Source organism: Leptopilina heterotoma, unplaced genomic scaffold (genome assembly GCF_015476425.1).
Source record: "Leptopilina heterotoma isolate Lh14 unplaced genomic scaffold, ASM1547642v1 Lhet_177, whole genome shotgun sequence".
Lineage (NCBI taxonomy): Eukaryota > Metazoa > Arthropoda > Insecta > Hymenoptera > Figitidae > Leptopilina > Leptopilina heterotoma.
The window spans coordinates 330,636-344,350 of NW_025110893.1; the positions used below are offsets into that span (position 1 = coordinate 330,636).

General features: G+C 28.6%; 1 protein-coding gene across 24 annotated transcripts in view; it reads right to left on the bottom strand.

Moving 5' to 3' along the window:
* LOC122499867 (voltage-dependent calcium channel type A subunit alpha-1) overlaps positions 1–13,715 on the bottom strand; it is a 112,901-nt gene that overhangs the window by 74,996 nt on the left and 24,190 nt on the right. For 22 of the 24 annotated variants that reach the window (XM_043608412.1, XM_043608411.1, XM_043608425.1 and 19 more), the window contains 2 exons: positions 6,770–6,887; positions 4,868–5,250 (listed from right to left, as the gene is read on the bottom strand). In XM_043608412.1, the coding sequence (XP_043464347.1) occupies positions 4,868–5,232 (365 nt within the window). In that variant the 5' untranslated portion in view covers positions 5,233–5,250; positions 6,770–6,887. Of the gene's footprint in view, positions 1–4,089; positions 4,191–4,867; positions 5,251–6,769; positions 6,888–13,715 lie in introns of all 24 variants that reach the window. The other 2 variants (XM_043608414.1, XM_043608434.1) reach the window with 1 other exon arrangement.

Here is a 13,715-nt window from a genome sequence, read left to right on the forward strand (position 1 = left end):
AAGACAAAGCAAAAGCGGAAAAAGTCCCTCCATCTGAGTAAGACGGAGGGAAAACAAAACTGTCCGTCGTTTTCCAAGAATCGAACAGATCACTTAAAGAGATAATTAAAAACGAATGTCAAATTCGAAGTTTTTATACCTTTAGGGTATAATTTTCGGTTATAAGCAGAAAACTTAATACAAGCGACAGTTTTAATAATAATGGAGGTTATAAGCTATTAGAATTCACCTTCAATCATTCTAAGTGTGTGTACAAATTTTACGTCCATGTAATTGAAAGGACAATTTGAAATACACTGACACCATAAACCTTTTATGCACCCATAACTTCAGGTACTCAAAGCGCGAAAACGCTATAGTGTTAATTTTAGGAATTAATTACTTTTAAGTAAGTGTCTTACAATTAGTATGACATACGCGCAGCTACATTCTCGTCGGGTTAAAGTTTAAAACTTGTGCTGCACTGGGATTTTTGGATTTGCGTATTCACCACGACGCCCAGTGCGGTATTTCGCGAATTTCGTATTGACAGATTGACACTCCCAGTGCTATGCGAATTACCCAATTAATTTTTACAGGGTACGGGTTTCAAGAGAAAAATAGCATCGTATTTACATAATTAACTTTTACCTCACTCTACCCTACCTATATGTAAAATAAGTTTACTGAATTTATTTTTCATTTGTCTTTCAAAGTTTTAGGAGAAATTGAACAAAACACAAACTTTCATGGTAGCAGTCACTTTCGAAGAACTTACAGTCGAGATACATATATGCCATATGAAAAGTAAGTGAACTACTATACACATCAGACTCAAAAATATTCGCTTCGCAATTCAATACATTGATCTCTTGTAGTAAATCCTTCATGGAATAAAGACAGGGTAGATTTCAAATCAATTTCGGCAGAGTGATTTATGTTGAAAGATAGTTACCGAATATCCAACAGTTTTGTCTCGAATTCAAAATAAGTATTGGAACCATAATTGATTAGACTTTAAAATATAATTACATTTTAGTGGATATTGAGGTCTACTCTTTCAGTTTTCAAAGAGAATTGAGATTGAAAAACAAATTTTTAAAAAAACTTCTTGGTTGGCACGAATATGTAATGGTTATATAATTTTTATAAAACAATATAAATATATATCATATTACGTTATAGACTTGTAGAGTATTCAAAAATTATTATTATTATTATTATTCAAATTCAATTTTCATCACGGTATGGGACAGCTACGAACATTTGTTAAGTTTAAAAATTCTATAATTTTGAGTTAAAAGGAAGATCATATAAAATGATTGTAACATTGTTATAGCATAGCGTTATTTTACGTTATAACGTTTACAACTAATGCGTACTAAAACGTATGTTACACATTAATTCTATAGTAAGTATATATATAAAATTTTATTAAAAACTGTTTTTTCATACACTAATTCTATAACAAATACACTACAGTTGTAACCTAATAATTTAAAGTAACTGTTCTAGCACCATTATGTAATGCCATTGTAACTTAGTTACAGATCATTGATACTTCCCTGTTTCATGTTTATTGTATATCAATATTGTAAATTTATATAATTATAATCAGACTTTTGTCTGTATCTTTTTTAAAACTGAAAAACTAAAATATTTTGTATTGTTTGGAACGATAAGGAATCAGAAAATGACCATAGAGAATTTGGTGTTCGTATGTATGTATTTACCATGTGGGTCCAACAAAACTAACGCATATAACTACGCTATATTTTTCGCGACAAAAACTGAAAAAGTCAGGTAAAGATTCCATGGGTTGCTGTCAGGTTAATTTCAACTTTTAGAAAAACTTTCGGTGCTGTGTGGGATGTTGTACCATAAGTGTAACAAGGATTGTTTATGACCAAACAAATAGTTTCTACCTCATACGGTTTAGACATTTATTTAGTATCTGTTGTAGGGTTGTCGATTACTGACTGCTTTACTTTACACCTGGGTAAATACCAATTTGTAAACAATTATGAAAGAGTTTTAGCAATACCTTTAGGATTGTATATCCAAAGATCTTTAGTCGTTGGATATACCATAGCTTACAGAAATATACCTTCAGTGTTTCGAAATTTAAAATGTGTTCCCAAATTGGATGAGAAGATTTTATTAACGCGTTCCAAAGATTCAACTTTTTGGCATCTTTTGGAAAGAAGAGAGGCTGTTAATGATTTGGTTTTTATGCTCAAAAGAAGAAAAAAAATTGATTGTGAAAGTGAAAGCTTCTTGCGTTAAAACAATAAAAATTCACGAAGAACCAGTTAAAATAGAAGTACAAAATAAATAAACAGAAAAAGTACAAAAGAACTTGGAGAGATACACATATAGAGACATAGCATCAAAAGTTTCAAGTCAGCTCCCAGATGAGCTACTTTAGCTGTTTTAATTAGGGATGGGCGATTTCGAAAAAAGAATCAACTTTCAAAAAGTATCCATTCCAATTTAACGTTCCTACAAGATTCAGTTTCATTAGAGTTTAGCTCTTTGTCGACAACGTCAAACAATAACTATACTCTTAAGTGCCAGCTGGGGATACGAAAAGCCACGACTCTTTTTTTTCAAGTGTTTTTTTATTTTATAATTTATTCAAGTAAAATCTTAATAATTTTTGTCAGTTCCCTCTATTGAAGTGTAGTCATTATGGTAACCCCACTTTTAAATGGTTTTGAGCACAATTCTGATGTCCGAGGGAGTTTACGAATGTTTTTAGAGAACAAATGAATAATGTCAATTTAGATTTCTATTGACACTGAGATATTTATTAATTTAAATTTAAGTTCGAGGAACTTTCCTAAAACGTTGCATGTAAATCACATTAACATTCTAAATAAATAAATAATGGGTTCTTTGAACGTAAATTCTTTTTGTCCATTGGGAACTTTAATTGTACATAAAGTAGTGATTAAGAACCTTATTCACTTAGACACCATTGTGCATTTTCATACTTTCAAAATGCGAGAATTACAATAAACCCCTTAATATTCCCCCTAAATTATGTTATTATATCAATAATATTTTTATGTTACTACACAATAATTTTATTTCCTATAATCTACGCTTTTTAAAAATAAGTTTTAAACTTGATAGGTATTTATAACAATTTGTTACCTATTGACTGTAATATAAGCTAGTAAAGCTATTATACTCTATAAAAATATGTTTTTCTACTATTATTAATATTTAGATCACAATATATAATATTTTAGTAAACTAAGTAAGGCTACTAATTTTCAACATCAGATCGATAAGATTTTATTTCGATCGAATGTAATTTCCAATTGTTTTTGATACTAAAGAAATAAAAAATATAATTTCGATGATTTTACGTACTATAATTAATTAAAAAATATATATTGTTAAATAGTGTATTACATTATAAGGGCAGAAAGATTGAAATTTCAGTACTGTGCAGTTTAGGACTTTTAAAATTTCTGTCCGTGTAATGTGTACCATTCTTTATATATCGAGCTTTTGTCAATTTTCGTTATTTTCAGTAGGATACAATTTTTTTCTAACTTATTTTAGTTCCAAAAGCTTGGGTCTAAAATAAATTTAAAAAAACATTGTCTCAGTGAAAATAATGACAACTGTCAAACTCCAATTATGTGAACAATTACCTTATTACATCTAGACAATCTAAAACAAAGATACTTCCACATAAAGTAAAAATATCTACACGTATCTATATGTTTATTTAATCTAATACATCAACTAACGCTAAACTGATTATATTGTCACTTATAGATAGTAATTAAAAATGAAAGAGGTTTATCAAACTTACATTTTGAGCGAAAAATCTTTTATTCTAAAATCAGTTACCTGTTGTTCTAATTTGTTGAAATATAGCAGACATTTAGAAACGTATTCACTGTAGTTTAGTAATAACTAAACTGATTGACAAATTTTTAAAAATCTAGTAAATTAAATAATTATATTTGCCTAAACTAGCTAATCAGTTCCAAATTGCTAAAATATGTAGTTATTGTAAAGAACATACAATGGGATTTCTAGCTTAAATTTATAACAATTTCTCACTTTCGCACAATTTTACTGACTCACTTGGAATTTTTGAAACTAGCTTTAGAGGTCTGAGGACTCTGAAGGAACGTAGCATTCGAAGGTCCACGTCCACGTTTGTTTCAGCGAATACGGTCATCGACCTAGTCCAATAATAATTCTAGAATCTATGTTGTATGGAAATATTTTTTGTATCTACATCTATGATATTGTATATATTAAAATACATTTTTTCAGAAAAATGTTATTTATATTCTATACAGCTTTTACAATATAATTAGATATATATTTTTCTTTTAATTAAATTTTTTGTTCTGCAAGTAAAAGATTAAAATTGTAATTCACTAGGATCACGTTTTACAGTCTTTGGATACTTTTCATCTAAAGTAATGGAATGGACATTTTCTTCGACTTATCGAGGTTCACCTTGTCGAGGTTCTACTGTAGTGATAGAAGTTCCGAAAGAATTTCATAGAATAAGGCACACTGCAGTACTTACAGAACAAGATAAAGATATGGACAGACTAGTAAATATGACTTGACAAGAGCCACATATAGAAGTAATAATAAATGCTGTAGGAAAAGTGCATAAAGTGCAAAGATATCGATCATAAGTCGTCTGATTGAAAGAAGCTTCAAACCTCCTTCTTATGTACAGAAATACAATGCGAGAAGAAGAATTTTAAATATGTCGCGAATTAATTAATTCAAATTATTAATTTAAAAAAACATGGTTAAGAGATTTATGTATTTCAAGTAATTTAATTTAAGATGAATTATTGATACTTAATATACAATATACTGAGAATGCAAATCTTACCCAGTTACAACAACAAAAAAGTCCATGATATTCCAGATGTTACGAAGATAGGAACCACGATGGAGAACGAAGCCTAGTGCAAGGATCTTCAGGCTTGCTTCTACGCAAAAAATCCCGAGAAAGTAGATCTCTGTAGACTCGAGTTTTTGTGCGAGCACGGTTTTATCATGGCAGGGGAGATGTTCCTCGAGTGCAAGCACCACGCAGTTTGCAATAATGGTAAGAAGGACGGCGTACTCGAAGGGAGGCCACTCAATTATAAAACGTGTGTGTTTTCTTATGCAATTTTCTTCACTCAAAATAAAGAGCGAAGAAGGGCCCCCCGACACGCCTGTCCCCCCTCCTTGATCCCGTGCTGGTGCCATTTCTACCACGCCAAATACCTAGAAAACAGAAAAACAATTAGTCAATATTAAATACTTTCTAATTTTATTTTTGTTATATTTAACGAATTGTATGTCATTGTATGTCTTTCGGCCTTTACAATCTCCTCAACATCATTGCTAAACTTTTCCAAATCACAAACTCTTTGAGGTCCCTACTTTTCCGGCTGCAGCCAATTTTCGCTTAATATCTTACTAATCTGCTAGATGGTAACATTATTAGAATGGGATCATAAAATCGGGAACAGAGATGGGAAAATAATCCTAGGGATACTGATTGCGCCTGATATAATGTGGACCCCAAGACTTCCTTAGTTAGATCATCTGTTATGGAACGGAAAAGGAATTGAGGGTTACAGTCTAATATCCGCAGAACAGTAAGTATCTGGCTAGCTGCGATGTTGCTGAACAACATTCTGAAGGATAAAAAATTATATTGCAACTTTAAAGCGCTTTGAAATAGTAGCAGCCACGGCCAAACGCTAGCAGGAGATCATAATTGTTGCTGAACAACATCCAGCAAAAATCTGCCAACTTATTAACGTCCCACCGTCCTTGATAACGAGTTTCAACAACTTTAATGTCTTCGTGGAATGTACAAAGTACAAAGTACAAGATCTTCATATTTAGAAAAATGTTTCCGAAAGTTTGTCTCTCGATTCTGATATATAGAAACCCTGGTACCTGTTTCTAGAAAATCATGCTGCTTTATTAACGAAGCCAAAAACCCCACACTGTCCTTTGGCAAACCTAAGTTTCGTATAAGGTCATCTAATACAGGCTGTGAAACCAGTTTTGGGACAGATTCTTTAGTGTCTGCAGAATAGTCAGTGTCGCTCTCAGACTCGTATTCATCAACATTCAGCAATTCGTTATTTCTCATTGCCTTAAGGTCATGTTATTTAGTGGTCACGTGCTCCATATATTTTACTATGGGAACACGTGACCACTGAATAACATGACCTTAATGCCCTCGAAATCAGTTTCTTCTTCGTTGATGGATAGAATTAGATCCTTTACTGATGTCACTACTTTATAAACGATGTTGTGTTTGTTCTTAACACTGTAATTCTTACTAACTTTATTCAAGCAAAAAAGTAATCTTCTTTACAAAGAGGTTTCTTCCATTCTACTGGACTGAAAAATTTAATTGCTTTTTTGTCTTTCTTCCTACGGTTAAACATTGATTTACAAGAATAACAAATTATATTGGGAGTCCTTGCAGCGTAACACGTTTTCTACGTGGGTCTGCCATGGCGGCAACAACAGTGGCGGATCCAGACAAGGTTTTTTGGGGGGGCCATCCATTAAAAAAAATCAATATAATGTTATCTCTTTCTATCTCATAGGAATATTTGACTTTAAAGTAGAATTCAATTATGATTTTGTTTTTCCATAAAAACAACATAGAAACATGTTAAATTAGTGACTTCACTAAAGGAAGATATCACTTCGCACAACTATACGATCAGTTTCGTATTATTTATATTATAATGTAAACAATAAATGTAGTACATACCTCCCCTCCCAAACTAACTCAGTCACCGAGTCAATTCAATCCGGCCAATCTCTTCCTTCACCAGTACTGACTTGAGTATCCAGTGTCCCTGTGAACCTCCTCTTGTACTTCTGCCAACCTGTTCAATAAAATTGAAATAATGTATTTTTATATACAATTTGTAAAAGAAATTGGTTCATTAAAATTTTATATCAAGCATTTAGGAAATTATTCGCAAAAACAGGGCTATTAGGATTCTTAGATTAATAACGTAAAAATCGTTATCCAGTTATTTATTAAGCGGGGTAAGGCTAATTTGGTCAAAAACTGCATATTTTTAAGAATTTTTTTGGCGATATTATTTTATCAATTTTTATATAATACTAATTATGTAAAGAAATACTGTACCAAATTACAGAACGATTGGTCCAGTAGATTTTGAGTTATGGCGTACACGGGCTTCAAAAACAAGTTTCTACTTTACGTAGTTCTATATACACCAATATTGCTATCTTTAAAAAAAGTTTTTTTAACCAAAATTTCAGAAATTAAGGTTTTTTATTACAGCGATTTTAAAGTGAGAGTAAAAAACTTATTTTTTTCAAGAACAATTATTTTTTTCATTTTGCGACTATTTTAATAAAGAATTTTCTTCAAAATTCTTTTGTTAGAACCGCAATTGAGAAAGGAATAAGATTCTCCAGGTTTGATTCATCAGTTCATTCATCACAATATTTTTTTTAAACCTGCCCAAAAATCACAGCTGAATAAAAACCAACAATTTTATTTTAGTTAACCTGACAAAGTTGGACAAATTTTTTCAATCGAAATAAACTATAATATAAGAAATAATTATTTTTAGTTTAAAAAACAGTTATTTTAATTTATTGTCAAAAAAATTGTAAATTTTGATAAAATTTATTTTTCTAGTAAAAATGTTAAAAATAATTTTTCATTTTCATAAGTAGAATAAAATTTTTGCCTATACTATATAACTTCCATATTTACGGAAAGACAACTGTTGCTAACCTTATTTGATTGTTTACACTTTTAGAAAAAATAAAAATTGCATGTCCTTCACATTTTTGTTATTTGATTTTGCACACAAAATTTTAAAATATGCGCGCTTTGCTTTTTATCTGGTAAGAACAAAAACTGCCTCACCATCAGATACTTAGCAGAAGATAACAACGAATCGATTCAATGGAAGGATAATAAAATGAGTAAAATAAAAATTACTTTCATTATGATCATGTATTTTCCCTTTTTTGGATGACTCTTCAGGACATTTGAATTTAACTTTTGATGACCAAATTAAAAAATATTTTTTAATGCAACTATACATGGATAAAAAAGTTATAAAATAAATTTTTAAATGTCCGCAGTTTTTCAATATTGAGCTCAAAAGTTGAATGAATATTGCATGAAAGTTTAAAAATTTTTTTAATTTAAATGAATTTTTTAACAAAAAGAGGAAGTTTAGGGAAATTAAAAAAGTTTTAAACTTTATAAAATTTATCTATTGAGTAGAAACATTTGTAAACATAAAATGAACAATGAATTACAATTCTGACGGACAATCTCCTCAGCGAAAGAGGTATATCATCTATACTGCTGCTTCCTCCATCGTCCTTGTCCACTTGTGATCATCTTCTATAAACCCTAATGCTAAGCACGCAGAAGTAAAAGTTTTATGAACTACTCCATTCACTTTCTGAACTCTCAAATGAGATAACGCCTTTGACTTTAATCAATAGTAATCTCATATTAAACAATAAATATGATTTTTCAATTTATCAAAAAATTTAGAGGTAAATATTACAATATGCTTATTGCGCGTTAGAGTGCCACTATCGCACTTGTAGGCAGATTTATAGTTAATAAATATTTGGCTTCCTAATAGGAAGCTTTCGAGTGATATCGATTTCCGAATTTCTGAAAATCAATTCTTTTAAGAAATCTTCAAGTGTGGTGTATATATATTTCGAGGCAAAAGTTCAGGATTAAATCCTGAACAAAAAAAAAAAAAAAAAAAATCCATAACCGGTTTTCGGTTTCTGAAAAAACCGGTTCTTAAGTCGGTTTTTGGTTTTAAAACTAAACCCGGTATTTAAAAAAAACGGTATTAGACTTTCTTACAATATTTCAGCTCAATTTATTAAATATTTAAAGGGAAAAGTTGTCGAAAAAATTACCATTAAATTCATAACAGTCACATGCTGTTAAGTAAAATATCAAATTTTCATGTTAAAATTTTAAAATGTAATATGCATAAATAAGGATTAGGGTTAAAATATTTATTAAAACACTTTTCAGAAAAATTAATTTTTTATTTTGGTTTTGGGACATGTTTTTTGAAATCGGTTAGATTCGGTATTGCGTTCGAATAACCGGTATTTTCCGAAAAACCGGTTTTTAAAAAACCTTAAACCGGGAGTTCATAACCGGAAACCGGTTTCCAGAAATACCGAAAAAAAACCGATATACCGGTTTACCGCACAGGCATAAGAATCACCGTTCCTTGCAAACAGATTTTCTCTTGAACGTTTTTGACAGATTGTCCCAAAATTTTGTAAGAATATTGCGATCAGTAATATCTAAAATCAGAACAAGGGTTTACTAGAGCAGTAGATTTATAGAACAGTGAACGCTGGAAATACATAGCGAGCGGGATATTAATTATCTTCCAACCAATTTAGAGAAAAAATTATAATAATAAAATATAGAATTATGCTTATAATAAATAATTCAATAATTCATATTGCATATAAATTATATTAAATTCATTCAAATTGTATATAAATTTTGAGTTTTCTGCAAGGTTGCTTTTTACGAAGATTTTTCATCAATTTATACGCGAAATATTCTAGATTTTTCTAAATCTCTAGCCAGAAAATCTTGACACTATCAAAATTAGAACCTGCGGGCACAGAAACTGCGCTCAGTTGCTAAGGAAAGAAACTAATCAGCAGTCGAAAGTTTGAAATTTTTTAATTTCCTCTGAGATGGATTAAATGAATGCTTAAATTATCAACTGTAGGACCCAGAATTCAAAGATGATTTATAGAATGAGAGGAAACCTATTTTTTATAAAGAAATCGCTATCACAAACAGTCAGAACTGCTGGGATGGAGAGCGCATAGTAAAAATCGATTTCCATCACTGGATTTGCTTGGAATTTGTTACTTGGGGGATTCTAAGTTTATTCATGACAAATCAAAAGTTTGATTAAAGAAATTCAAAGTCCCCTATTTGAAATGGCGTTAAATTTTTAAAAATCAGTGAATTTCAGATATTCTAGATGCCATTTTAAATCCAGCATTTTGGATTTCTTTAATCTAACTTTTGATTTGGCATTAGAAACCTCAAAAAGCCCCAAGTAAGAAATTCCAAGCAAACCCAGTAATGGAAATCGATTTTTACCATGCGCTCCCTATCCCAGCTGTTCTCACTATTTGTGTTAACGATTTCTTTATAAAAATAGGTTTCCCGTGATTATCAATCATCTTTCAATTCAGTGTTTTAAAGTTGATAATTTCAGCAATCATTCAGTCTGTTTTAGAGATTTTTATTATGGTGTGCTTTTAATTACATTGCTTTAAACAGTTGTAAAAATGCATTTTTTAACACTTTAATCTCGCTTTTTACGAGACTAACCGAATGAAAAAAATTGTTGTGCATATTCTTGTTCAGTGACACCTGAACTTTTAATAAACACAAAAATTTTTAAATGAACATGACATCAACATTTTATTGTATCCCACTTTCATATTTTTAAATCGAAGATTTTTTTACAATAAATATTTTTTATTCTATAAACAATTTAAGTCGTGAATTTTGGTCAAAAATCGATACCTCTGCTTTCAGAAGACGCCATTTTGTCAAAACTTATTATTTTGTTTATTCATTTGATTAATCACAGGATAATCTATTACATTTGCGAAAAATTTTTGGGCTTTTCATTTTAGATGATCCAGTCTAGAAATATCCTGCTCACCGCAAGATGCCTCGCTTCGGAGGAGCTCCGCACATTCTTTATAGAAGTTTTAAAAAAAATTATTTTCATAAATAAAATATGTCAAAATAAAGTTCAAAGTACCCTTTCTATGTGCATTAATTTTTAAATTGAAATACTCAATAGTTTTCTCAGAAAAAATTCCTAAAATATCGACTTTCATTGGCTGTCTAACTGGATGTAACCGCTTAAAAGTTGATTTTTTTAACATTTCTTTCCTTCAAAAAATTTTTAGATTTTTTCAACAGTTTTACATAAATTTAATTTTGTTTTTCCCAGATTTCCAGACATCAGAAAATAAAAACTTGAAATAATTTTAAAAAATTGCGATTATGCTTTGTCAAAAAAATTAATTCTACAGAATTGTTAGTTAAAAGTATGAAAAATTCAAATTTTCAAAGATTTTAATTTGAAACCTTTACAAAATTCAATTATTTCTAAAAATTGCAATTATTAGTAACTTCTCCAAAGTTAAATCTAAAACTTTATATGAAATTAATTTTGAAATAAATTTTTATCAGAAAATTCTACGAGAATTGAATTATTTAATGTAAATACAAATAATGTAAATAATTTATTGAACAAGTGAATATTTCTTAAAATTTAATTCTTATATATAGAATTTTAGCAACAAATTTTTAAATAATTGAATTCTTTCGACGAATTTTAATAAAATTTTTATTAATAATTACATTTTTTGAAGAATTCGATTAAAATTGTATTAAAAATAATTAAAATTCTGCAATCAGTTTTATTATTTTATGAAAATAATAGAATTATTGCGAATAATTTTATAAAAAAAAGTTTAAAATAATTGTTTTTTTTCGAAAAAAGGTATTCAAATTCTATTTTTAATAATTTAATTCCTGTGAAATTTCCATTATTTTAGAAGATAATTGAATATTCGTTTAGACCTTTTTAAAAATTGTTTTTAAATAATTGAATTCTTTTGGGAAATTTTATTAAAATAGTAGAATAATGAAAATCATTGAAATTAGGAAAATTTTTGAAAATAATTGAATTTCTGCGAAGAATTTTATTAAATATGAAAATAATTGAATTCTTGTGATGAATATTGTTATTTATGAAAATAATTGAATTTTACAATAAATTTTATAAAAATTCCTGAATATAATTGAACTTAGGCAAAGAATTTTGCTATTGACGACAATTTTTTTTTTTATTCTTTGAAAATAATTGAATTTCTACAAAGAATTTTATTAATTTTGAAAATAATATTGAATTCTTGTGATGAATATTGTTATTTATGAAAATAATTAAATTTTACAATGAATTTTATAAAAGTTCCTGAAAATAATTGAATTTCGGCGAAGAATTTCGCTATTTATAAATATAATTAAAATGTTGAAAAGAATTTTTTTTTTAATTTTTGAAAATAATTGAATTTCTGACAAAATTTTTAATAATTATTCAAATAGTTGAATTCTTTCAAAGAATTGCGTTAAAATTTTTAAAATTGAAACTAATTTTAGCAAAATTGAAATTAAAATTTTTCAAAAAAATACTTGATCAAATGATTTATAAGTAATAACTTTATTCCAGTTCTTCAATAAAATTAAGTTATATAAAATAAATTATTGTCAGAAATAGAAAAAAATTATGTTTTTTTTAGAGTTCGTGGTATATGTATAATTTCATAGTTTACGAGGCAAACAAAACAGACACAAAAATTCATAATTTTCTTATAAATTCTAAACAATTAATTTTTTCCAGTACTTTTAATAAAAATCCCTGACTTTCCTCTGATTTCTCTGATCAATTTTAGTTTCCCTGACCTATGGCAACCCTGATTTTAACAGTTTGGCACCTGTAGACTATTAAATTATTATTGACAAATATTTTTGATAGTATAAACTCTTAAATGAAATGAAATTTTTATTTATTCATAAATTAATTAACATCATAATCACTTCGAAATCCTTCTAAAAAATGCATTAGTTTTCCAGTGTATAATTTATAAAATTCATTTCTTAGTGCTTTCTTTAAAGTAATTACTTTACTGAATTGCTTTCTTTAAATCATACATCAGTATTAAAAATTAAAAATTAAAAATTAAAAATTATTTGATTATATTTTAGAGAATAAAATGATAAATAATGAATTACAAAAAGGTTGAATATAAGTCATGAGAATTTAACATGGTGAATCTTCATTATTACCTTGTTAAAAGTCAATTCTTCTAAATAGGCTTGTAAATTAAACTGTTTGTTATTGCTACTGTATCAGTAGACAAAGATAGGCTATGATCGCGGACTTTGATCGTGCTAACGTTGGTGACTATAGAACATTCAAACATACAAACCTTCAAAAAGGTTAATAATGACAGCTGTACGAGAATCTCGCAGGGTCATTGCCCTAATGGGGCCAAGTTGGAAAATCAATCCCCTTGAAAGACCCTATTCTAGATACGGAGAGTCCGCTTTGGGTGCGGATGCCCTCCTTTATTATGTGAATCAAGCTAGTAAGCAATATAGGGTCAATATTATTTTCGCTGAGTTGCATCAAGTTGGATAGTCCAATATTCTATCATACATAAGAGGATCAAGATATATTGTGATTATACTAAAGTGAACGTTTTCAAAAATAAATACCCACCATTTCATTTGTAAAATCATCAATATTTTTCAATATTTTTCAATATTTTTCCATTCTTTAAGGAATATAATGTTCTACAAATTAATCATTTTTTAGAGAAAATTGAATTTTTAAAACTTTAAATGATAAGTATCAGGTTTAAAATACTTCTTTTATTTTTTATTCGCTATCATTGTTTTAACATCTCTTTTATACACTCTTCAATGTTTACGTTTATTGCTTGTTTTGCATCAGGATTTTATCAATTTACAATTTCATTAATGATATCAAAAAATTATTACAATGTTTAAATACAGGTTTAATAACTAAATATTATTTAAATGACCGATAATGTAG